The sequence below is a fragment of the Protomyctophum parallelum genome, assembly GCF_964188405.1.
Source record: "Protomyctophum parallelum genome assembly, chromosome: 15".
In the NCBI taxonomy this organism is placed as follows: domain Eukaryota; kingdom Metazoa; phylum Chordata; class Actinopteri; order Myctophiformes; family Myctophidae; genus Protomyctophum; species Protomyctophum parallelum.
In genome coordinates, this window is record NC_139710.1 from 38230031 (window position 1) to 38257916 (window position 27886).

Below are 27886 nucleotides of genomic sequence, written 5' to 3' on the forward strand. Positions count from 1 at the left end.
CTAAGTTTGCTCAAGTTTGCCTTTCGGCAGCCGCCATACTTTACCAACAACAGCTAATCCTCAATTCCACCTGCATCCCATCCATTGAAAGCCAACACAATTGACACTAATCCCTCCACCAGGCTTCAAATGAAGTCTGATCAATTTAGCAAGAGGACAGTCTGGAGTCATATGATTTTCATTTAACAAAACAAAAAACACAATTCAGGTAATGCATTTACATTGTCACTGAGAAGTAGACCTAGAATATACAGTTACAGTAGGACTATGAATGGGATGTGAGTGAAATACATGATTCTTCTTCACATCGGAGGTGAGAGTAATAGTAACTGTACTGACTTAGAATCTTAGATGATGTGGATATATTCTCCTACAAGAGAGGGAAGCTATACTGTAGCTACAGGGACGTGCAGAGAGAGTTAGAGAGGCAGGGGCTGAAATCCCGTAAGAGGGCACTTTTGGACAAAAATAGCAGATCTACAAGCTCACAACGCGTCGCACTGTGACGCGTTGAAAGCTTGTAGATCAGCTATTTTCGGGGCGCAACCAAGCACTCTTTTGCTAGTGTAGATGCGGTGTATACGACATGGATTTCTAAACAAATTTGTTCTACGCAAAATGCTGCGTTCAAGGTCATATGCATTTCTTTCACCATATAGTAAATGCTACATTCGTGGTCTGGAAAGGGCAGTTGTTTTACAGATGGTTAAAAGGGGTCTATGTGTGCACGTCCCTGTATAGCTACACTAGGTTGTCCTGTCATAGTCGAGTTTGTCCAAGTCTTTGAGGGCTTTTAGAAGGCCTGACGGGGTGAAGATTTCAGTTGATCCTTCAAAACAAAAAAAAGAGAAGATAAGTTATAAGTTATAACTACAATGGAATAATTTCCTCCCTGGTACTGTAGGTAGTGACCTCTGCAGTACTAGTGAGCTCATTACAAACCCTGAGTACAATATATTTGGGATCAGGCCGAGGATGGTGGATAGGGGTTTGACTTTACATGGGACATATTCACTTCAGGATGGTGGATAGGGGTTTGACTTTACATGGGACATATTCACTTCAGGATGGTGGATAGGGGTTTGACTTTGCATGGGACATATTCACTTCAGGATGGTTGATAGGGGTTTGACTTTGCATGGGACATATTCACTTCATGATGGTGGATAGGGGTTTGACTTTACATGGGACATATTCACTTCAGGATGGTGGATAGGGGTTTGACTTTGCATGGGACATATTCACTTCAGGATGGTGGATAGGGGTTTGACTTTACATGGGACATATTCACTTCATGATGGTGGATAGGGGTTTGACTTTACATGGGACATATTCACTTCAGGATGGTGGATAGGGGTTTGACTTTACATGGGACATATTCACTTCAGGATGGTGGATAGGGGTTTGACTTTACATGGGACATATTCACTTCAGGATGGTGGATAGGGGTTTGACTTTGCATGGGACATATTCACTTCAGGATGGTGGATAGGGGTTTGACTTTACATGGGACATATTCACTTCATGATGGTGGATAGGGGTTTGACTTTGCATGGGACATATTCACTTCATGATGGTGGATAGGGGTTTGACTTTGCATGGGACATATTGTTCTTCAGGATGGTGGATAAGGGTTTGCCATGGGACATATTGTTCTTCAGGATGGTGGATAAGGGTTTGCCATGGGACATATTTTACTTCAGGATGGTGGATAAGGGTTTGCCATGGGACATATTTTACTTCAGGATGGTGGATAAGGGTTTGCCATGGGACATATTCACTTCAGGATGGTGGATAAGGGTTTGCCATGGGACATATTCACTTCAGGATGGTGGATAAGGGTTTGCCATGGGACATAAAGGGAAGTTATACATCACAATGACTTGTGTATTTACTTCAGGACTTCAGTGTTCTCATATTGCAGGTGGCTCCCGCTCCTCGGAGCCCTCCTCGGGTGGAGCGCTGGGGTCCATGAAGTCTTTGTGCTGGAGCTCCTTTAGGTACTTGGTGGGTGTGAGTATGTGGGTGGCACCTACAAAAACAAAGCCTGTATTCTCAACTTCTCGCTGCATCCCAGACACAGTTCTGCTTGAGTAGTTTGCTCTATATTTTTTTGCCAGGTGAAACCTGGCTTATGATCGCTGCTGTTGGCTATGATGACGGGGCGTCTCTCTCCTCGTCCATTCTCTACGTATATATTATAACTCTATGGTCTCAACCCAGAGTCTGTAACGCCGCAGAACAGACAAGATGCACAACGGATAACGCTTGTTTCACCTGGCTGTTAATGACACGCGTGTCATTCTTCATGTCGTGTTCAATATCTCAGTTTTACAAATATTTTATAAATATCAAATGATGAAATAATGAATCAAATGATGAAATAATGAATAAAATAATTTCAAATATTAATTGTTAGGGCGGCATTTTAACAGCGATACGATACGTATCACGATACATGGCTGACGATACGATACATGGACAATATTGGTTCATTATGGCGATACAATAAGATACGATTCAATGATTTGAAATCGATACAGTAACTATTTAAAATACATTGACATTATTTTAAACTAAGTAATTAATCCCCTCTTTTTTCTTTTATCTTCTAAAAATTGCTAAATACCATGCACAAAAATGTAGTATTGATACAATCGATTATTGGCATAGCAAAACGATTCGATACCAATTATTTGCATTGCAAAACGATACGATACATAATCAATGTTGCTGTTTTAATTTCTATATACTTTTCGATATATCGTTACACCCCTATTAATTGTGTTTGTCAGTGAATGCCTGCACTCTCTCCACTCCGGGTGATATTATAATTTCCCCCCAAAAGTCAATGTGCGATTATGACATTTTAACTGGTATTGAATTGTGCTTATGAGGTACTGTTTCTTTTGCATCCTGCCACTGTCCCTGAGTCCTGCCACTCTGTATTCTGATATAGAATCCGAGGCACAACAACACATCAGCTCAATGCGGTTAAGAGAGAAAGGTAACACTCCCAAACTGCAGTATCAGCAGTAGGGGAACGTGACTATAAGATTTCCAAAGATCTGTACTCTGTTCTTTCTTCAATACTTTGGGCATTATTCAAATCACAAAAGGGGGATTTACGCAGTTGCACGTATTATTTCTTTCATCCGAGAATATTGTCACTCCCGTAAGCTGTTTGCACTTTACTGTATCTGCAATGATTACGTTGCATTTAGAGTGGAAAGACTGTTGACACAAAATAAATCCTCACCGATAATGGCTTCCCATTTTCCGTTGGCTTGAGTAACTTCATAGACGCAGCGCATCTCGCTGAACGTCATGCCTCCAATGATGAACACGATGACCCTGGGGCCCGTTTTCAGCTCCTGGGGGCCCTTGTTCTTGTGCCAGTTACCATAACGAGCACTACTGGAAGGGGGGGAGAGAGAGAGAGAGAGAGATTGTTCAACTTTTGCTTTGGCAATGTAAACATTATGTTTTCTCATGCCAATAAAGCTCCTTTGAATTTAAATTGAATAGAGATCAAGAGGGAGAGTTTCCCGTGAGAAGACACACACACCAGGGGGGGGGGGAAGTGTGTGTGTGTGTGTGTGTGTGTGTGTGTGTGTGTGTGTGTGAGTGTGCGTGTGCGTGTGCGTGCGTGCGTGCGTGCGTGCGTGCGTGCGTGCGTGCGTGCGTGCGTGCGTGCGTGCGTGCGTGCGTGCGTGCGTGCGTGCGTGCGTGCGTGCGTGCGTGCGCGCACGCACGTGTATTCTGATTTCATACCTTGATGGGGCTGCACTGGATTTGGAGGATGCTTGTCGCTGGGAAATATATGGGTACTGGATTTTGTCAAGTTTGTCCTCAATGGCATCCTGTAGGAAGAATTGAGTTAATGATGGCAGTTTACTGTAGCAGAAGACTACAGACTTCCTCTTACAGTATATATCCTATGTATTGTGCCATATCCTATGTATATGAAAGACCCTAATACAGTATAAAGTATTATTGAATGGGAGGATTTGTTACTGTCAGTGAACCATTTCCAATCAATGTAATATGTGGAAAGTTTGTAAAGTAGCTAAAATAGCATTGTGATGCGATGCGTCATGAGTGGATCATGTGTTCTCGCATTTGTCAAAAGTAATACACAAACGTAATCACGCGTCCATGCACGCTATGAGCTATCTGCTATTTTTTGGAAAATCGTGCAAATCTGTGCAAACCTTTGAACATATAATATACATTTTTAAAGCAAACGGTTTTAGTTTTTCAGAAAACTCAAGCTTGTCAATGTCAATCATTCAGGGATTAGACGTGCCTCCATGATGTCTTTGATGAGCGGAGTCCATCGGGAGAGCTGGTAGGTCTGCTCGCTCACCCTCTCCTTGCGGTCCGCCTTCTTGGGCTTCTTAGGAGGAGCGCCCTGCGAGGACAGGAGGACAGGGCTGTGTTAAAGAGGAGCGCCCTGCGAGGACAGGAGGACAGGGCTGTGTTAAAAAATAGAAGCTCGGGGTCCCGGGAAGATATGGCGGCTTTTACTCTGTAAAGCCCCCCCCCCTTCCGTTCCGGAAAAAAAACAGAGACATATTTTTCCTTGCTTACCGTGCTCTCGTTACGATAAAAATCGCTGAATAATCCCTCGCGTTCTTATTTTGAACGAGAGGCAGTTCAGAAATGAAGATCTTAGTAGTATATCCATCTGGTCAAAACCACGGAGAGCTATATAGATTAGGAGATACTAGGGATTCTTTCTGCAGCGGTAAACAGGGAAGTGAAAGGAACCGCGGATGTGCGAAGAGCAAGGACTATGGTGGCCTTGGAGGCCAACGATTTTTTTTTTTTTTTAATAATCTGAATATTTTTCTCTCGTTTGATATCAATGAAAATGCGCTAGGACGTGTGTACGCGTCCTTAGTGAATCGAGGGTATGCGCAAAGTGGCAATTTGAGTGGCAAATCGAGTGGCAAAGTGAGTTTAACATCCTTTAAATGCAATCAGATAAGACTTTCCTGTTTGGATGTATGGGCTGTCCAGGGCAGAAAGTATAGTTTTTTGCCACTCAGTAGGCGTTCCTGCATAACCTCCGCGTATGATGATGATGATGATGATGATGAGGGAGATGTGTAGGTGAAACTGGGGCAATACAACTTCCTCAAGTGGCCGCCCACTGTCACAAGTGACATAATGTAGGTGTGGTTAGTAGGTTAATCGTGCTATAGTGCTGCTCAGAGTGTAGAGTAGGAGAGTGGCAACACGCTTTGATCTCGCCGCAAAGGGCTATAATTCCAAACATTGGAACTACTGTATATGGCTGGAACTATCCCATTGAGATAGAATGAGTGACTTCCGCATTCCATTGTTACAATAATGGGAGTCAACGCTAGTGTCGCCACTCTCTTACTACATTACTCTGGTGCTGCTATCATGTATAGATGCCTAGCTATAATGAAGCTCACCTCGGTGATAATGGGCACGCCCATGTGGGCCATGTTGGAGATGATGTCACTGTCCTCTGGTGGGATGCTGGCATGCTGGAGAAGCTTGCAAAGGTTCTCCTCAGACACACCTGGCATGCACGCACGCACACACAAATGCACAGACAGACAGACAGACAGACAGCATGCGCACACCATGCATGCAGTACACATCACAGACGCAGGATGAGAGATGAGAATGGAAATGTAGTTGCATTGCAAAAAAAAACAAGTCTAGTCTGCCACTGCACACACTAGTTAATTTTAGTGGTCTTTTTTTACCACAGAATATACCAGTGAAAGATGGTGTCAGTTACAACAGTTACACAATCGGAATCTAAATGATTTTATATTATTAAAGGGCAGTGGATATTCAGCCAGTGTACGGTAATAGGAAAGGAAATGCTAGATCACCGTAATCCTCACTCTACCCTTTTACAGTAAACTTTACACTATACCCATACCTACTGTATACACTGTAAATGATGCATTTACAGTATATAGCACTTTTATCCAAAGCGCTTTACATAGATTGTGCATTACATTCACCCATTCACACGCACATTCACTCATCGATGGCGGAGGAAACCATGCAAGGCTCCAACCTGCACATCAGGAGCAATTAGGGGGTTCAGAGTCTTGCTTTTTTTTTTTTTCCGGCTTACGCCTTTTATTGATTTTTGAAGGGACAGACAGTAGGCTGACAGGAAACGGGAGAGAGATGGGGGGATGACATGCAGTAAAGGCCGTGTCGGGTCCGGGAGTCGAACCCGCGGCACACTGCGACTGGATTACCAGTCCGGTGCCCAGACCGTTACGCTACGGCCTGGGCCGCTCAAGGACACTTTGACACTAACTCTGGGGGGAGCCCACAGGGATCGAACTGGGAACCTTGCAGTTCCCATCCGGCTGCTCTAAGGGCCACTCTACTCCTGAGTCACTCCCGCCCTATAACTTATAGCTATACTAACCTGCCTACCCTTACCTATCAAACTCATGCCTAAATGTAACCATAACAGTGCCACTGCCTACCGTGAACCAGTTGTAAGCTGGATCCATGAAATTCCTTCCTCCCTATATACACATAATGTGATCTTTAACAGCTCAAACCACTTGTTCGTGTACTTAGTTATTTTACAGTGTCGTTCTTTTATCGTACGTGACAAAATGTGAAATAGTTGAGTGCAACTGTGCACTGTGCCTCTGTGTGGTGTGATGAGGAGTCAGGACATTATAGTGGCCATCTCACCGTTCTTCAGATAGATATAGAGGAGAATGATGCGCAGCTTGTCAAACACAGAAACGTTGGCGTCCAGGAGAATGGGGACGATGACTCTCATGGGGTCCTTAATCTTCTCTCCCTCTGCGTCAGTGCCCATTGCCAAGTCCTACAGGAATTACAGTACAAACAAGAGATGAAATGTCTCATAGCTATAGGGGTTCCATGCCCCAACTACGTTTTACCGTTTAACCTCCAGTTTTCTGAAATAAATATTTTCACGATTTTTCTAAAATAGCATGGTATGTCTGCTATTTTAGAAAAATGAGCTGTTGTTGAGCTTGTAGATCTGCTATTTTTCAATAGCTAAATTATAACATAATGTTTAAAACACCAAAAGGGGTTCCCGCCCAAAATGGGTTAAAAATCTCCTTGACTTTTTTTTTTGTTCACTTAATTTAACAAAAGAAATCCAGGCAGAGGGTTACCAAGCATAACATGACATCTGAAAATAAGAAATCTGAAAGATTGACTGTAGCAAATTTAATTAAATATATAGGCCTACAATGCAGGGACACCTTTAAGGATGCTTAAGACTCATATTATATTTTTGAAACACAGTTCTTTATGTTAAGATTAATTTTGTCAGTGGGATTTTTGAATGGGAACATTTCCTTGTGGCGGACTATGAGCTTCTAGGTCTGCTATTTTAGAAAAATCGTGAAAATGTGGCGCAAATCTTTGAATATATATTCTTTCAGAGCGAACTCAAATATGTGCTTCTGGGGCGGGGGGGGTGTCCCTGGAACAACATATTTTCAGATGGGGGTCAGCGGCCAAATACATGTAATTTTTGGGGGTCCTTGACATGAAAACGCTTGAGAACCACTCATATGGGTTCTCCCCCCCCCCCCACTCACCTGCTCTACGCGACACAGCTTGTCCACAGATCCCTGGTATCGGTTCATGCAGTCCTCTGCCAGGTGGAGGTGCGTTGAATACTGGAACCAAACAGAGGAGAGACACTGTTTCCAGGGACGCGCGCACACAGACATCAAAGGGGGGCTTCAGCCCAGTGTTGTTTTTGGCAGCAAATTTAGATTTTATAGTTTTAGTCATATAGTCTCTTGAATAGTTTTCATTTAGTTTTTTTGTCACATTTTAGTCTAGTTTTAGTCGACTAAATGTCATACGATTTTAGTCGACTAAATCTACAGTTGATTTAGTCGACTAAAATGTATTTTGGCGGGCCTTGATGCCGTCGTAATGACTGATTTTACACTTTACACTGATCACTTCTCTACTTTACCTTACTGAGGTCCTTTTGATATTGTGGCATCTTCTTGAGCATCGCTGACAGTTCCTTCATTGTTGTCTAAAAGAAGAATACATATAAAATAATGTTGAACACATATTTTGGTTAATAAATCCAACTGATACATATCCATTTGGGGAGACTATCCGTATTCGTAGTTTAATATTCCTAAAACACGTACATGTATGAGTATGAGATATCCATTTTCTTTTAAAGATGGAGTGCCATGATTTTTTTCCACCCTAAAACATGATCATTAGGTCTTATTGTTATATAAGGAGGAAGTATTTGTTAAAATATGGTTATGTGGGCACGCCCACCAGTTCATCAAGTATGCCTGGTTTGCCTGGTGGCTGGTGATGGGTAACCTGACGCTGCCAGATCCAAGAAGCTTGCTACACAAATTTGTTTCACAGCTTATTGGGATCTGGGATCTCGGAAGCAAATTCGATGATGGGGCTGTTCATTTTTTTCAAGATACTTGGTAGATGATTGGATGGGACCGTCTGTCTATCACCGTGTGGGCGTGCAAACACAACCAATCATATTGACGTGTCTATATAGCTTCACATCGATTTTCGCACATATCCCGCCCTTAGCTCACGCTGATTGGTTCGAACCACGGAGCGGTTCGGTGTTAGCTCAACTCCCTGAGAGATCCCAGATGGTTGCTGTGTTGGGGAACATGGTTACCCAATACCGCCCCCATCTGGCAGAGTCAGGTTAGGTGATCCACCTGAACTTAAGCCGCACCCACAACTGTAGTTGTTTGATAAAGGGGGAGGGGTTAGGGGCTGATAATGTGATGTCACTATATTACTGTTTTTTTCATTGTCACGTTTGACTGTCAGCCTCCAGGAAGAAACCCTAAATACAGAGGGAAGACATCATTGCACATAAAAACGACTCCAATTGTGGCATTCCATCTTTAAAGATTATAAAACAAAAAAAGTAGAAACAGAGACGAGTGTCCTCTACCTTCTCTCCAGTGTTCATCTTTTTACTGGTGGTGAACTCTTTCAGAGAGCGCGTCACAGCTCTGCGTCAGGTGAAAGTAAGAACGACAGATGGACAGACAGACAGACAGACAGAGAGAGAGAGAGAGAGAGAGAGAGAGAGAGAGAGAGAGAGAGAGAGAGAGAGATAGTTTAACAATGCTACTACGAAGACATTGGTCCCTGGTAACATGAGCTGTTTTGAGATGAAGATGCAATTAGCGGCCCTTCAAGGTCATCTCTTGCTATTCCCATGACTCATGCAACCAACTGAGCCGAGAGAGAGAGAAAGAGAGAGAGAGAGAGAGGTAAAACAGGCAGATATGTAGAGAAGCGTAGTTATGTTATCTTGATGCTTTGCTAACATCTTTCTGTGAGCGTGATTGAAAATAAAGCCTGTTGAATTTCACTGTTATTAAATGACGCCTGCTGAATTTACGTGGAATGGTTTGGTTTTAACTGAGCTGAACTGAGAAACAGGCGCACACAGACAGACAGAAAAACAAACTACAAAGAACAGAGAAAAATGTTGTTGTAAACCCAAGGGTGGAGAATACACAGTGGTCAAGGTGAGAGAAAAGTGGTTTACGAGAGAAAGATGACTGGAATACTGATTCATCTCTCGCTTGCTCTGTGTCTCTCTCTCTCTCTCTCTCTCTCTCTCTGTGTGACTGCGTGTGTGCGTACGTGCACATGTGTGCGTGCGTACGTGCACATCTGTTTTGCATGTTTTGTGTTTGTCTGACAGTTGGCGGTGTGTGTGTGTGTGTGGCCTTGCATCGTCTGTGTATCTCTCCCAGCGCTTTGGTATGTGTATGTGTACGTGCCACGCACACATGCTGTGGAAGCCCCTCACGCGGACACCTCAGTTGTGTGTGTGTGTGTGTGTGTGTGTGTGTGTGTGTGTGTGTGTGTGTGTGTGTGTGTGCGTGTGCGTGTGTGTGTGCGTGCGTTGTGCACTCACGCGGACACCTCAGTGATGTGTTTGTTGTCGTCAGTCAGTCCGTCAGTCACGCCTCATGACACGCTCCATATATGGCCAATAATCTGTATGTGTGTGTGTGTGTGTGTGTGTGTGTGTGTGTGTGTGTGTGTGTGTGTGTGCGTGCGTGCACTCACGCGGACACCTCGGCGATGTGCTTGTGTCTCAGACTCATCCAGAGGTCATCGTCCTCGTCCAGCAGAACCTCCTTGGTCCTCACCTCGCCCATCCCGCTGGTCTCGAACCTGACACCACGCAGTACACCGTTCAGCCAGGGGGGGGCAGATGTGGAGAGAACGGAGGGAGTGTAAACTGAATGTTCATCTGAAATTCTGGGTGTGCAATGCATCATGGCTCTTAAACCCATTTCTTCACCCAGTGTCAATTATCTAATGTAATCCTGGGCGCTACCCCAATTTATATTGTAAAATCGAAGTTAATTTAACTATGAAAGTGTACGAATGGAACCAAATGGAACCGTTGGGGTCCATTTGGTTCCATTTGTAGACTCTCTGAGTTACAGACCCGTAATGGTCCATTTGGTTATCATTTAGCTGGGGACCCTCTGGAACTCCCTCAGAGACCCCTGGGGGTCCCCGGACCCCACTTTGTGAACCACTGGAATAGAAAATAAATGAGATAATGAGGAAAACATGTAGTGAACATGAACGGGACGGTTTACGAGTAGACGTCGTTCTCTATTCCCAGCAGGTCGTAGCCCATGGCCTGCAGGGTGAGTTCGTGCAGGAGAGGAGACACCGGGTCAAAGCCACGGTCCAGGATCAGCAGCTGGGTTCGAGATTTGTCCGGACCCTGAGCACAAACAAACACACACCATGGACCCTTTAACTTCATGTACCGTTTGGCAGTGTTGTGTAATATGGGCAAAATCAAAGCAATATTATTGACCGTATATACCTCGATATATCAATGATAATATATATATATTTTTTACCAAACATTTTCAACAGTCTGTGTGCCAAGTTGTGGCACACATGGGCCCTTGGGGCTCCTGGGTGCCACACATGGGCCCTTGGGGCTCCTGGGTGCCACACATGGGCCCTTGGGGCTCCTGGGTGCCACACATGGGCCCTTGGGGCTCCTGGGTGCCACACATGGGCCCTTGGGGCTCCTAGGTGCCACACATGGGCCCTTGGGGCTCCTGGGTGCCACACATGGGCCATTGGGGCTCCTGGGTGCCACACATGGGCCCTTGGGGCTCCTGGGTGCCACACATGGGCCCTTGGGGCTCCTGGGTGCCACACATGGGCCCTTGGGGCTCCTGGGTGCCACACATGGGCCCTTGGGGCTCCTGGGTGGCACACATGGGCCCTTGGGGCTCCTGGGTGGCACACATGGGCCCTTGGGGCTCCTGGGTGCCACACATGGGCCATTGGGGCTCCTAGGTGCCACACATGGGCCCTTGGGGCTCCTGGGTGCCACACATGGGCCCTTGGGGCTCCTGGGTGCCACACATGGGCCCTTGGGGGCGGGGCTCCTGGGTGCCACACATGGGCCCTTGGGGGCGGGGCTCCTGCTTGCAAACTGTGTACAAAATCCTTTGAAAATAGCAGATCTACAAGCTCACAATATGTTGCGTTGCGACGTATTGTGAGCTTGTAGATCGGCTATTTTCAAATGGTCAAAATGTATAGGGTTGAGGTGGTTAATGTATGTTTCCTAATCAAAATTAAAATCTCCAAAGTAACTAGTAACTAAAGTTTTCAAATAACTGTAGTTGAGTAAAAGTACAAATTCTGGCTCTGAGATGTAGTGGAGTAAAAGTAATGGAAATTGGAAATACTCAAGTAAAGTACAAATACCTCAAAATTGTAATTAAGCACAGTACTTAAGTAAAAGTACTTTTACTTTCCACCACAGGTGATAATAGATCGTTATACCTCTCCCAGGGTTGGGTCATCAGCCTTGTAGCCATCCAGTTTCTCTTGGAGCATCTGGGCCATCACGCTGCAGTCTTTGTACTCCCTGAGCCACAAAAAACACAACATTAAGTTAAAGGTCCTACACACCATGTTTTGGCTCCCCTACGGCATACGTGTCTCCTATCCCCACAAATACACAATTTTGAACAATCAGGCCTTCTCATCATATTTGGGTTTTAATGTACAGTGGTCTCACGACAGGCTGATTTGGGGCTACTAGTGATGTCATGGGGGAGGGGGATGGGGTCAAATATGTGGGAGGGGAGTAGCTGGGATGAGGGTGCGGCAGAGAAAATAATTTGTCAACAGCACACCAGGAGATTGTGGTACTGTCTGCAGCTAAAACTGCTTTAGAAGCCAGACAGAAATGACATGCACTGGTTATATAAAAGTGGGGATTTAAGCTCAAATCATTAGAAATACGTTTGAGGGACATAAACAATATGATATTATTAAATATTAAAAAAACTGTTAAAATGCATGTTGTATATTAATTGACTATCAATGTGTTTGTTTGTACACTCGGAGTTGAATGAACACTGGGAATTTGACAGTGTAGTTCTGCTGTGGTAGTGCGCTACTACAGAGGGGTTGTGGGTAGTGTAGTTCTGCTGTGGTAGTGCGCTACTACAGAGGGGTTGTGGGTAGTGTAGTTCTTGCTGTCGTAGTGCGCTACTACAGAGGGGTTGTGTGGGTAGTGTAGTTCTGCTGTGGTAGTGCGCTACTACAGAGGGGTTGTGGGTAGTGTAGTTCTGCTGTGGTAGTGAGCTACTACAGAGGGGTTGTGGGTAGTGTAGTTCTGCTGGGGTAGTGAGCTACTACAGAGGGGCTGTGGGTAGTGTAGTTCTGCTGTGGTAGTGAGCTACTACAGAGGGGCTGTGGGTAGTGTAGTTCTGCTGTGGTAGTGCGCTACTACAAAGGGGTCGTGTTTTCACAATGAGCGACTGACTGCTCTCAACAGTGCGAAGGGAATAGTGATCTATACTGTCTCTTACGCTCTGTATCGGACTCCGGGGTACTCCTTCAGGCTGGCACATAAAGTGGCGATCTGCTCGGCGCAGCGCTCCAACATGTTGTTCTTCACGTCGGCCTTGAAAGGGCTGTAGAAGTCCTGGAAGGCATCCACTCTGTCCAGGGAGAACACCTGGAAGGGAAGGCGAGGCGGTCAAGAGAGGCACCGGTAGTGCACGTTTCGCAGCACTTGCCGTAGCACTTGCACCTGCCTCGACGACCTTACAGGCGTATCACGTATGCAAAGGCAAAAATTATGGGGTGTGTGTTAGGTTAGACATACCAACAGTCATGAGTCCGACCGACACCCTATACCCCAAACCCTAACCGCACGCGGAAGCTATGGCCCGGGTGATTTGTAACCGGCAACGGATTGCTGGGAGCCACGGGTGATTTGTAACAGACCACGGGTGATTTGTAACCGACCACGGGTGATTTGGAACCGGCAGCGCATGTCGTGAGCGATGGTGTTGTCGGACTCATGACTGTAGGACTGTTGGTATGCCTAATATATACGTATGCATTCCAAAATGATGTAGGTCATTGTGGTGGTTCTGGAGAACCGTGGGTCCGACCGACTCAACACACGTACCGCACACACGCAGATAGTAGGACTATACCTGTACGTGCCCATAGCAGTCGGCCACCGGCCTACTTGGGAACGATGCAACTTGGGAACCTAATGATATACGTTGTCATAGCACCCGTTTTAACTGTCAGCCGGTGTCCCACATGGAGATCTGTGTATGTACAGTATATGAACGCGTGTCGAATGTGAAGTCGGTGGGTCAAACGGTTCTCGAGTTACGTGCATTACAACCGTACACAAACGTACGCATGCACACACGCATTTATAGTAGAATATTAATAATAATGGATTTTATTTATAACGCACTTTACATTCGTCAGAATCTCCAAATGCTACAATGAGCAAATGCAAAAGATAAATAGTCATCCTTGATGAGCATTTTATAACGCACACACACACACACACACACACACACAGTCCAAATACACACAGTACACAATCATACAAATATTGCATGCACACACACACACACACACACACACGGAAATGGGCCCATCTGTTATTGTCTCCATCACATGACAACAATAACAATCTCATTGCTTCCCGTTACAACACATTCATCTCCCATTGGCTACGACACTGGCATCGCTTCAATCAGCCAATGGCGTATACAGGATTAGAGGGAGGGGTGGGTGCATCTCTCCCCCTCCCCCCCTCGGGATTAAATCTAGAGGACAACAGTTGAGGATTGGAAACTAAAGCCGATCATTCCATCAGGGAGAGAAATCACAGTCAGCAGACCTCCGCCTCCCACTGTCTCTCAGTCCTGCTCGGTGACAGATAGGGATGTCCCCATCGCAAACATAAATACGCTTTTCCTATTCAGACACATGCATACGGCATTCCATTCCATTGTTGTCAATGTGAGAAATAGTCCGGCAGCCGAGGTGGACTGGTGGGAAATTTGGTATAGGCCTATAGCCTTTATTATTGGCCTAAACTATTATCTATCTATTGTCTATATACATACATTCACTTGCTGACCGGGTGTCAGTATTGAGCATTTTTTTATAGGGGTTTCTTCTGTCTTGTGACCCTACGGTACCATTAACATCCTATGGCAGGCAAAAATGTCAAACTTTTCTTTTGCTTTATGTAGCGTGTGGCATGTCAAACTAGGGGCTTTTCATGATTCTGAATCCATCTAAGCATTAGTTTTGCACAAAATACACTCTTTGGGATAAAACAGCCACTTGCCCAAATGTGCCCAAAATGTGCTAACCTCATCACATTTTGTGCTGACGTACCTCATCACATTTGTCATTGCTCAATACTGACAGCCGGTCAGCATTGGATTCATTGGATTAATGAATAAATGAATGTATGTATAAAGTAGACAATATTTTAGGCCAATAAAAAAGACTATATCAAATTTCCCACTTAAAACAAAAGAAGCCTGTCAGCTGCCTGATGTATGTCACTCTTATCTAGTCTGTTGCCTTTCAATTATTCAAAGGCAAAACTATTTACCTGAATCAGGAAACTCTAGTGACAGACAAAGATGGCGGACTATATAAATGCACCATTATTTACCAACACATGTGTGTACCTGTATATGACCATACAGATTCTTTAAAGATGCTGTGCCATGATTTTATTTTCATTCATTTTAGGATTAAACATTAAACATAATTATCTAGTCTCTCTAGATCAACCAATGTGGCTAAAGTGTTCCGATGTGTTTTTTCGCTTTCCCATTTTAAGCTTCTCTGGCAAAACATGCGAATAGAGGGTATGCGTGTGACATCATCATCATACCTGGAAGTTATGCGGGAATATATGATGAATTTATGATGAATATATGATGAATTGAACATGGTGGACCCTATTGTAAACAAGTGTAATGCTTTATGGTGTCGTCCACAGTTAACAGTCTTCTACTGAGTTGTGCTTGAACTGTACTGTAATTCTTCCAAAACTGTTAATAAATTCTTCAATCAATCAATCAATGCCTACTGAGTGGCCAAATAAAACCTACTTTCTGGCCGTGACAATCCATACATCGAAACAGAAAAGTCCTATTTGATTGCATTCAATGACTTTAAACAACATTCAATTCACTTTGTCACTCACTCTGCCATTCACTTCATGCATGCATACCCTCTATAGTATAGACCGTATAGTGGCCGTTGAAGACTCAGCCGTGGTTTCCACGTGCGGTTAGGGTTAAAGTTAGGTTTTGGGCATAGTGTTAGTATGGCGCTCTATGGTCGGAATATTGGGTAGTCGGATTGGTACTGTATCAGTACTATGTACTGTATCTGAGTGAAGAGAAGTGTGGGAGATGCAAGCAAGTGGGTGGTGAGTGACAAAGATCTCTTGAACATGTCTACTCTACACATGCACGCGCGCACACGAGCACACACACTCACCTGTGACTCGTAGGGCAGAAAGGCGACGTGGATCTCAGTCAAGGCCTTCATGGTTTTAGAGGCGCGGGATTTGGTCAACAGACCGAACAGCTGGTCTGGGATTGCTGTGAAGAAGAGCAATATACCGACAAACTATGAGAGACGGGACTGAGGATGGAATTATTCTGTCTGAATTCTGAAAAGGGTTACTTACTGTCGGTACAGAAGACGTGTGAGCCTCTGTACATGGGATTCTTTGGGTCTCTGAAGTCCTCTATTAGAGCCTCGACAGACTGGAACAGATCACAGGACAATGCATGGTCAAACTTACTAAAACTAAACTAAAAAATTAATTAGGGTGAACATATTTTTTAAGGCCCAAAAACGATGCCAAAATAGAACTAGAAATGACGCTACTTTTGACCATTTTTGGTTCATTTTTATTTTTACTTGAACACTTAATAATGACCGCACGTTTCAACAGAACAGAAACATGATAAACCTCTATGTAATCACTGAAAATAAGTGGTATTATTTTAACTGTGGTCCAAACTGGGACAATTTGGTGGTATACTAGCCTATATTTAGAAAACTGGGACATTTTGTGTTTTAGACATATTATTTTGTCTGGGACGTCAGGCTACTTGCACAACTCGCCATTGCCCTAATTATACTCCGTCGTATGACAGTGTCACTCTGATGCGATGCGTTCGTTGTGAGCTCGTACATCTGTATAAATCGGTCTTTAGCGCTGGGGCATGAGTCTGATTATAGCGTGGAATAGGATTTATAGGGTGACCAGATGTCCCCCTTTGCGTGGGACAGTCCCTCATTGCCAAGACTTTTCAGGCGTGCCACAAATTAAGACCCTTGTCCCACATTGTGACTGGCAGGACATCTTCAGATGCCCTAAATAGTTAATACCCTAATAGTTGGCTTTCTGTTGTAAAACTCTCTCTCATTCGTCATCTTTTCCTGTGTTTTTAAGCCTGTTAAAATAGCATGAGAAATATCCCTCCTAGGCTACAGTAACAAGTCGGCAATACCACCCATGACCAGGTCAAATGGTCGAATATGACATCATGGGTTTTTAATAGCAACTCATTTAATAGCAGCTGTCCCACATAAGCAATACTTTTGTCCCTCAAATGAACAGTTTGGATCTGGTCACACTTTATGTCACAGCAAGGTGCACAGTAAAATCCTTAGAGTTAAGTTACTCAGAGAGGATATAGTATAACCATGTTCTACTTTTGTAACCCATTCTTCACCCGGTGCCAATTGCCCAAGTTGTAATCCTGGGCGCTACTCTCCCTCTGCCAACCTGGGGAGAGCCCTGAACTGAGCTGAACTGAGCTCATGCTACCTTCAATGCATGAGGAGCGAGCAGGCTGCTTCTTATCACCTGACAGGAGGCGGAGGGAGGCATATTACATATAATTTTTGGGGTCCTTGACATGAAATATTGAGCACCACTGATACAGAAACATAAGGTTTAAAGGGGTTAACATACGCTATCTGTGGGTGTAATAAGGTAGTAATAAGGTTAACATACGCTATCTGTGGGTGTAATAAGGTAGTAATAAGGTTAACATACGCTATCTGTGGGTGTAATAAGGTAGTAATAAGGTTAACATACGCTATCTGTGGGTGTAATAAGGTAGTAATAAGGTTAACATACAGTATCTGTGGGTGTAATAAGGTAGTAATAAGGTTAACATACGCTATCTGTGGGTGTAATAAGGTAGTAATAAGGTTAACATACGCTATCTGTGGGTGTAATAAGGTAGTAATAACTTTAATAAGGTTAACATACAGTATCTGTGGGTGTAATAAGGTAGATGGCTTCCATGGTGGGCAGAGGCTCTCGTTTCTTAGTGATGTCTTCAACAACTGCAGAGCACATGGGACAATTAAGCACAACACAATGCAATCAGTCAAAACGGTGTTGATTCCGTCGACTAAAACTAAGAATTGTTCGTCGACTATACCTTTTTTCACTGACGAAAACTAAATGGAAACTAAATGAAAACTAAGCTGTGATGACTAAAACTATAAGACTAAATAGACTGACAATTTCGTCAACAAATAAAAACTAGACTAAAATGTTAGGAAGGGACTAGTGGACAAGAGATCCAGTATAAGTCATTTTACACTTGGTTGCCTGTGGAAAATAGCCGATCTACAAACTCACAACGCGTCGCAGCGCGTTGTGGGCTTGTAGATCGGCTATGTTTTCAGCAAGTGTAAAAACAGTCATTACGACTGTACCAAGAACCGCCAAAACACATTGTAGTCGACTAAATCAACTGTAGTCGACTAAAATCCTAGGATATTTAGTCGACTAAAACTAGACTAACACTAAGACATTCCAGGTGACTAAAATGCGACTGAAACTAAATGAAAACTATTCAAGAGACTATGACTAAAACTAAAATCTAAAGTTGCTGCCAAAAACAACACTGCAGTCAAATGGTGCACTTCTTGACCTATTTATTAGACAACTGCCTCCACAACACTATACTCTGGAAATAGTTTTAACTGGCTTGTGGGTCCAATATACCAAATGTCCCACTCTAAACAAAAGAAGCCTGTCGTCGGCTGCCGGACTATTTATTTACAACCTTTTAACAGCGATACGATACATGGTTGACGATAAGATACATGGACGACATTGGTTCATTATGGCGATCCGATACGATAACATTCAATGATTTGAAATCGATACAGTAACTATTTAAAATACATTGACGATATTTTAAACTAAGTAATTAAACCCCTCTTTTTCTTTTTTCTTCTAAAAATTGCTAAATACCACACACAAAAATGTAGTATTGATACAATTGATTATTTTCGTAGCAAAACGATTTGATACCGATTATTTGCATTGCAAAACGATACGATACATATAGTCAATGTTGCTGTTTTCATTTCGATATACTTCGATTCTTGAAATTAAAATCGATTTTTCGATGCAGTTACTATATCGTTACATATATATATTGCAGTGGCAGAGACTTGAAATTATATATACAAGGAATGTGGGGGAAGATGTCCTGACATTGCAATTAAGGTTTTGCTCCTACACCTGCACAGCTCCCGCAACTGCACACACAATCTTCATACACAGTAGAATCAATGCTGTGCTGCACACACAACCTTCATATACAGTAGAATCAATGCTGTGCTGCACACACAACCTTCATATACAGTAGAATCAATGCTGTGCTGCACACACAACCTTCATATACAGTAGAATCAATGCTGTGCTGCACACACAATCTTCATATACAGTAGAATCAATGCTGTGCTGCACACACTGATTGATTGATTGATTGAAATATTTATTAACAGTTTGTAGAATTTACAGTACATTTTAAGCACAAACTCAATACAAAGACTGTCAACTGTGAGTGGACGACCCAATTAAGCATTACACTTGTTTACAACAGGGTCCACATTGTTCAATTCATCAAAACATTTAAAGACATACAAACATTTAGAGACATACAAATAGACATTTCTATGTAGCTAAATTCATCATATGGGAAGCAAAAAAGGGAAAAGATACAATATACAGTGAGGGAAAATGGGGTGGGGGGGGATTCAGATTTTACAGAGGCCAGTTTCGAATTGCAGCCATCCGTAGGTGCCCTTTGAGAGCGGTTTTGAAGGAGTCAAGGGATTCACATGTCTTAATGACTGTTGGTAGGGCGTTCCACATTTTGGTGGCATAGGAGCGAAAAGAATTTAGTCCCTTGTTTGTGCCGAATCTGGGTTGTACATGGTTTGTTGTACTCCCTCTGGTGTTGTGGGTGTGGACTTCGTTTACACTAAGGAAGTATTTAGACAGGTACATGGGTATCTTGGTGGTGTATCGAATCTTGTGGACCAGACCCATTGCAAGATGCTGTACTCTGTCATCGACCCTAAGCCATCCCAGCCTGTCAAAGTGGGCAGGGGTGAGGTGGGTTCGGGGGGTGAGGCCAAGTAGGAGCCTGACCAGTTTGTTTTGGGAGGTCTGGAGCCTTGTTTTAAGGGCCTTTGAGGTGCTGTGGTACCAAGAGGTGGATGCATAGTCAAAGAAACCTTGTACGAGGGCTCCTGTTAAGGTCTTCAAGGTGTTTTTGCTGACCAGTGAGGAGATCCTGTAAAGGAATCTTGTTCTTTGATTGACTTTTTTGATTACGTTGGTGGCCATCTTATCACCGGAAAGATTGGCCTCCAGGATGGAACCTAGGTAGGTAATTTGATCTTTTCGTGTGATAATATTGTCACCCACTCTAACCAAGAAGCCATCTGCCTTGCTGAGATTACTATTTGATCCGAAGAGGATGGATTCAGTTTTTCCCAGGTGTAAGGATAGTTTGTTATCAGCGAGCCAGGTGCAGATTCTACCGAGTTCAGAGCTGAGGGTCTTTTCAACCTGCAGTTTGTTCCTGTCCGAGACCAGCAGTGCTGAGTCATCTGCGAACAGGAACAAGTTGCAGTCACAAGCTGAAGTCATGTCGTTAACATATATTAGGAACAGTAAAGGCCCTAGTATGCTTCCTTGTGGGACGCCACAGCTCACTGGGAGGGGAGGGGACAGTGTTCCGTTCACCTCCACCATCTGTTCTCTCCCCTCCAGGTAGGATTGCATCCAGCTCACTGATGTGCTATCAAAACCAATAGCTTTAAGCTTGTTAACCAGTATGGAGTGGTTCACGGTGTCAAAAGCCTTTTGGAGGTCCAGCATGACCATGCCGCAGTATTTTCCAGCGTCCACCTCGTGTTTGATGTGGTCGCTCAAATAGAGGAGGCATGTGTCAGTGGAGTGGGATGTTCTGAAACCAGATTGGAACTCGTACAGCAATTTATTAGTGGCAAGATACTTTTCAACCTGTTCATAGACTATTTTTTCCATCACTTTCGAGATGGAGCTTCATATACAGTAGAATCAATGCTGTGCTGCACACACAACCTTCATATACAGTAGAATCAATGCTGTGCTGCACACACAACCTTCATATACAGTAGAATCAATGCTGTGCTGCACACACAACCTTCATATACAGTAGAATCAATGCTGTGCTGCACACACAACCTTCATATACAGTAGAATCAGGCAAGATCTAAGGCTATCTTTTTTCTGGAATTGTTATCCAGGTTCAGCACCTATTTACAATGAATGGCACAGGCATTTGTCTTTGTAAAACTGCTCGGTCAGACAGTGAAATTGACCTTGATGTATAATGAACGACTCACTGACACGGGTACTAAGATTAATAGCTTATATTCAGGTGACATCACAATGAGTACTAGTAGTACCGGTATTGTTCAGTAGAATAAACATGCAGTTGACACAAAAATGTGTACTTCTGACATTGATTAGGGTGTGACGTGACGTTCAACATAGCTTTTTGTAATGTATTGTAATTGTTGAGACTGCAGGTCGCAGTTTAGTATGAAAACCTCCAAATCACGTCCGTCACGCCTCGTGACACGCTCCATATAAATATGGCCAAATCCAGAATTCATTCCATAATGTTGATCTGACCTCATCAAACCACGTACACTCAAGACACGCTCCATATATGGCCAGTACATAATCCACTGCATATGTTGATCTGATCTCATCAAACCCTTAGATCTCCATACAGTATATGGAGCTGTTCCGACGTTCCATATGTTGATCTGACCTCATCAAATCCTTTTACACTCAAGACACGCTCCATATATGGCGCGTGTCATTGGAGAAGACTGGGTTATCACCTATAGATCTGCATATATGGAGCCGGCCAGCAACTCTGCATCTGACGCCAGATTAATAGTTGAACTCCTGCTTCTTAACTGTGCCCTTTAGGGGCGAGGTCACTTCTTGCCCTCAGGGCGTCTTACTGGTAATGTACAAGCTTAACCCATTCTGGGTGAACCCCCTTTTGGTGTTTTAAGCATTATGTTATACTTTAGCTATTGAAAAATAGCTATATATATTTTCGAAAAGTCGTGAAAATGTGGCACAAATCTTTGAATATATTCTTTCACAGCGAACGTTTTTAACTCAAATCTTTGCTTCTGGGGGGGTCCCTGGAACAACATATTTGGCACAGTAGGCACAGTACTGTAGGTCTAAATGTGTTTACATAAGATGATGTAAGTGGTTGGTAGGTGGGGACTTACTGGTGATGCCCTCAGACATGATGTCTGTCATCTTACAGCAGGAGGAGATCATCCTCATGGCCAGTTTGTCCACTACCAGAACCTGTAGAAAGAAAATCACACCTGTGTGAACTGAGCGGTGCAACAACACCGCTGGCTGGCTGGCTGGCTGCGGTTATAGTTGTACTGCTCAGTGTGAAAGGCCCTTTTATTTATAGGCTGCTCAACAGTGTGTGAACCGAATGTGACCCCAATCAGCTGCAGGGGTCAATGGGTCGTACTCTAAGCAGACAGACAGACGGACATACACACTCGGCCACTCATTGGAGCGGTTTGGCTCCGCTCAAAAAACAGGAAGGTTTCAAGGAGCAACCTATACATTATTTGCACACACATGGCCCCACAAGCACACACACACACACACACACACACACACACACACACACACACACACACACACACACACACGCACGTATGTACACACACACACACACACACACACACACACACACACACACACACACACACACACACACACACTTAAAGATCAATACCGTACCTTCCATTGTCCTTTCTCTCTTGCCTTCTTTACAACATTGTTCATTATCTCTGCAAAGAGAAAAGAAAGCACAGTTTGGTGAAAATATCAGTAAAACATGCCCAGTGATAGTCGCTGCGATTAATAGATTATTATTACTGTAATCTGGACCTAGTCTCCAGAGACAAAGGGTCCTCTGTATTCTAGAAGAATCTAGGCTATGTGGTTCTCAACCAGTGGTCCGGGGACCACCAGTGAGGGGTTCCAGGTGGTCCCCAGCTAAATGATGTAGAGTTGGTAACCAAATGGACCCTTATAGATCTTTCAAATGAAACCAAATGGACCCTTACGGACGGGTCAATTTGGTTTCATTTTACGCTCTCCAGAGTTAAATTATTGTTAAACTTCTGCATTAAGTCAATTTTCAAGAAGTCTACACAATTAGAGAATGTAGAAGAATTTTTGTTTTGAGCAATGTTTGCCTGTTATCAATGTCAATACAGCATGGAGATGTGCACATATTATTTAGTTTTGGGTCTGCAAGGGTTGAAAAGAAATGCTGTAGGGCGGACGAGACGAGAGAGCACAGAGGTTGTACAGACAGAATCTATTCTAGATAATGCCTGGACCTCCTCTATGTTGTCTCGTTCAGCTTCCATTTTTGAGTGGTGCAACCACTCCCTTACAGAGCTATGTGTGTGGCTGGGGACCCTGGGGACCCCCACATGGTAACTGTCATTTCTCTACCGTTTTGGACGCGGGGCGGCTCGCCGGAACCGGGCCATTGATAAAAAACAGTGAACTTTGTTTCATTGTTTTGTTGCCATAATCACTTTATAGAACATCAAATAAACACACAACTTTATACTGTATGTCGGGTCAGAAGCATGGGTGTACGTGTGCGTGTGTGTGTGTGTGTGTGTGTGTGTGTGTGTGTGTGTGTGTGTGTGTGTGTGTGTGTGTGTGTGTGTGTGTGTGTGTGTGTGTGTGTGTGTGTGTGTGTGTGTGTGTGTGTGTGTGTGTGTGTTTATGTGTGTGCGTGCTCGTGCGGTCATGCGCATGCGTGCGTGAGCATGTGAGCCTGCATGCGTGTTGACATAAATGTTTTATCACTAATAGTTTTCGGGTCATTTCTATTAGAAGCATGGCAATATCTGTTTATTGTGTATTTCTGGCCAAAATAAACAACTAAAATACCATTCTTGGCCTGAACTACACACTCCATGAGCTATATAGCGTGACCTCTTACAGTATATGGCATACATCCACTAATAATTCTGTCTAGATAAGAACGCCATCGGCTTGGCACACTTGACCCTATGCTCTTACCACACAAATCCATCCCCTCTTCAGTGAGGGAGGGAGTGAACTGAAAAGTAGGACATTTTTGCATTCTGATACTGAGGTAAATGTGGAATACCGGACTTGTCTTGTAACAGTGTAGTCCCATCTCTAAATTGCGTTATTGATACTTTTATGTATAGGTAAAGATTGTAAGTACCTCTTCCACCGCTGGATGGGAGAGAAAGAAATCTGATAAGCGAGTTACAGTGGGTCAGTGAGACGGACGGGCGGTCGGACCGGGGGACAGGCCTCCATTCCGAAACCCCACCATTCCGAAAACCCGCCATTCTGAAATGTATTTTTCGGAATGGTGGTGCTTCAAAACAGGGTTTCTGTGAATGATACGGTTGTACAACAGCTATAAACTGAGCGGGTGATAAAGACACAAAGAGATGACACAGACAAGCGTGTGCGTGCGTGTGTGTGTGTGTGTGTGTGTGTGTGTGTGTGTGTGTGTGTGTGTGTGTGTGTGTGTGTGTGTGTGTGTGTGTGTGTGTGTGTGTGTGTGTGTGTGTGTGTGTGTGTGTGCGCGTGCGTGTATGTGTGTGTGTGCGCGTGTGTGTGTCTTGCCCACATTTTAACATGAATTCATTGCAGTTTATTCCACTGCAATATCAATGTGACAGTGGAAGAAGGTCCTGGAACTTAATTACCTGTGAATATACTGTATATATACAGAAAAAAGATGGCCCCTGACTGTGCTATAGTGAGAAGCCCCATAGCAATCACTGACCATAATCTCTTCCCAATCCTCTTACCCCGCCCATCCTTACCACTACTTCTGTGCTCTTTCTGTGTCATGGATGTAGCATAGCATCACAGGCAACCATACAGACAGACTCAAACACCCAGATATACGCACAACACATGACATATACTGTGCACTCTTGGATGCACACATGATGCAAAGTTAAATATACTGTAAACACCCATAGTATTATATTCAAATCATGAGTATAGGCCTACATACACTTCTCTTTTGCTTATCTCTTTTTGCTCGAGCACCAGCTGAAATCGTTTGGATGTGTGTGCACCCCCTGACCACTACACACACACACACACGCACGCACGCACACGCACACACACACACACGCGCGTAACTTACTGGTATCAAAAGTTAAACGAACAGTGAAGATTTTACTGCGTAGTTATAATAATGCCAAACAATACTGCATATATCCAGTGAATGGATGATCATGACTATCCATATACAGTGAATGGATGATCATGACTATCCAATTACAACAAAGGATTATGTGGAAGTGGCCCTGGTGCCCTGCGAGAGAGACTGTACCGGTCAAGCAGCTTTCAGGATAGGCTGCTTCTGTAGGAAGTCTGTCTAGCTGGCTGCTTCTAGATGTAAACAAGCGTCTGGGGTCAACAAACGTGTGGTTAAGACGCTTGCCTCTGGAACCAAACATAACCGAACTGAATTTCCTAATCAATAAAGATTAGGGTTGCCTAGCCAGGGCTGTGTAAGACAGCCGTAGGTTGCTATACCGCCTGAAAACAAGAAAGCTGCATTTGTGGTGCCCCCCTATGAGCTCAGTGGCCTTGTGCTTAGAGTGTCCGCCCTGAGACTGGAAGGTTGGGGTTTGAGCCCTGGCTGGGTCAAAGACTCAAGAAAATGGGACCCAGTGCCAGGAGATATAGGCTCCTGCCCTATGGGCCTCGTGGCTCAGCAAGGCTATGAGCGGAAGAGAAAGCACTTTTGGGGGTTAGAGAGGCCCCTATAGTGTAATTCCAATTTGGGGTTGATGGAATTTAGCATTTGTTATATTGCAAGACTTGCAACGCATTCTCACAAATGTACGTGTCAGTTACTGCTGCTATAGGTAATTTTCACTCCCCAATCCCAATGCGTCACGATAGTGTTTCTGAGGCAAAAATGGAATATCAAGACTCTGGTTGATGACATGACTCACAAGACCATTTGTATTAGGGATGCACCGAAAGGGAAATCCTTGGCCGAAAACCGAATATCGAATAGCCGAATGTGTTTGTGTAGGCCTATCATTGTCATGGCAGTACCTTAAAGATACCTGGCAAAAGACATAATTATAGCAAACTTAACTTAAATAATAATCACTATGTGCTTGTAGCCGCATTTTGATCACGTCATCACAACAAAACATTAGGTTATGTAGGTAACCCCGTGTTTTGACTATTCGGTGATATTTTTTCTGCTTATTCGGGCCGAAACCGAATAGGCCGAAAATGCATTTTTTGCCATTTTCGGCCGAATATTCGGTGCATCACTTGTATCTTACTTAAATCCTGCTTCTGCCACTGTGACATTTGTAGCATTTATGGTGCACTCTATGGGTGGTAATTTGGCTCAGAATTAAAGGCAGTTCACATGTGATTATTCAAATTTGGGTAGATCGGACCCCAAATTTGTGTTTTCATTTATTATTTTTTTTTTTCCTCTGCCAACCTGGGGGGTGGGGTGGGGGGTGCAGCGGTCTGACCTCATGCTTCCTTCTATGCATGAGGAATCCAAGCTGCTTCTTTTCACATGACATGGGGGAATTTCCCCGGCTGGACGTAGCGCGTGGAAGGAACACGTTATTCCAACCAGTTCCTTTCCCCTCCATCAGGTGACCCGGCTGGCCAGGGGGAGGCAGTTTTAGAGACCAGGATTACTGCATGTTTTTTGTGAGGGTACCTACCCTAGGGGACACGGGGAGAATGCAAGGTCCACACAGAAAGGCCCTTTTGCCAACCCCCGCCTCGGGTATGGGCACTGATGACGCGGAGGAGGGAACACGCCCCAGCGCCCACAGCGTCCCCAGCGGGAATCGAACCCAGGACCTTCTAGCTGTGAGGCAACAGCGACAGCACTACACCGACTGTGCCACCTTGCACATAATAGGCCCCTCATGTAAACGTTGGAAGGCAACCATACTCAAATGTAATGGAATCTGTGTGAGTTGAGGCCAATTGAGGCCAATTTGAACAGGGGATGTAGATGTGCATGATGCTGATGCTGATTGGTCCAGCGGTATCCATACAATCTCTGCCCCGGCTGTGGTAATACCAACGGAAAAGACTGAATATGTTATTTCATCAGCTCATCAATACCTACTGATAGTTCAGCATGAGGATCAAATGATGAGACAGTATGTGCGGCTATTGAGTTTCAACGTCATGATGAGTCAGGGGAAACTCTCTCTCTCTCTCTCTCTCTCTCTCTCACGCACGCACGCACGCACGCACGCACACACACACACACACACACACACACACACACACACACTTGCGCACATCTGAACTAAGTGAACTTCCTCGGAAACCATAGCACCCAAGTATAGGACTCGGGCTCTACATCATTTCATATGGACACAATATTCGCCCACAGTAGGCCTACCCTATATACTATCTACTCTTCTCTTCTAGAAGGATGTCAATGAAGAATTTAATCCTGCAGGGACTGAGATTAGCGCGCGTGTGGATTTGCGCAAAACCAGACCGCCATGATGCACGAGCTTCAATTTTAAGACACGCCAAACAGAGTTCAAATAAACTATATAATCAAATGGGGAATGTTACGCAAAATTAAACAGCATCAAATCAGAAAACGTTTCACAATTTTTTTTCTGTTTTGGAAAATCAACCAGCAATCAACCTTGTTGCGCGCGTCTATTTACACCATGGGGATCTGATCTCACCGTGCAAAAATGGTGAGGTTGTGACAATAATGATATTTTGTAGTTCTTCATAATATTTTAAAGATAACCCAGACTATATGAACTATCCAAAATAACGTGTTTAAACATTCAAATTATAGGCCTAATAATATTTTAAACAAATATGGTTTGGAAGTGCACTTTTCTCGCACCATTGCTTATAACGATTGCATACGAAAATCTACTTTGCATAATCATATGAAGAAAAAAAAAAAAAAAAAAACATATATATATATATATATATATATATGTATCGATTATCCTTACTTTCTGAAACAATGGATTTTAGTCCAAGTGGTGCCAT

General features: G+C 43.9%; 1 protein-coding gene across 1 annotated transcript; it reads right to left on the reverse strand.

Moving 5' to 3' along the window:
* Positions 1 to 693: 693 nt before the first annotated feature.
* Positions 694 to 27886, reverse strand: stxbp1b (syntaxin binding protein 1b; the record flags this gene model as incomplete). Its single annotated transcript, XM_083783791.1, has 20 exons — positions 694 to 829; positions 1896 to 2032; positions 3260 to 3417; positions 3775 to 3863; positions 4310 to 4414; positions 5448 to 5557; positions 6715 to 6853; positions 7605 to 7685; positions 7994 to 8059; positions 8978 to 9038; positions 10114 to 10221; positions 10659 to 10789; positions 11878 to 11962; positions 12915 to 13063; positions 15892 to 15995; positions 16085 to 16163; positions 17687 to 17763; positions 22033 to 22114; positions 22571 to 22620; positions 27850 to 27886. The coding sequence occupies 19 exons, from the start codon at positions 27884 to 27886 to the stop codon at positions 1914 to 1916; spliced, it is 1830 nt and encodes a 609-aa protein (XP_083639917.1). The 3' UTR covers positions 694 to 829; positions 1896 to 1913.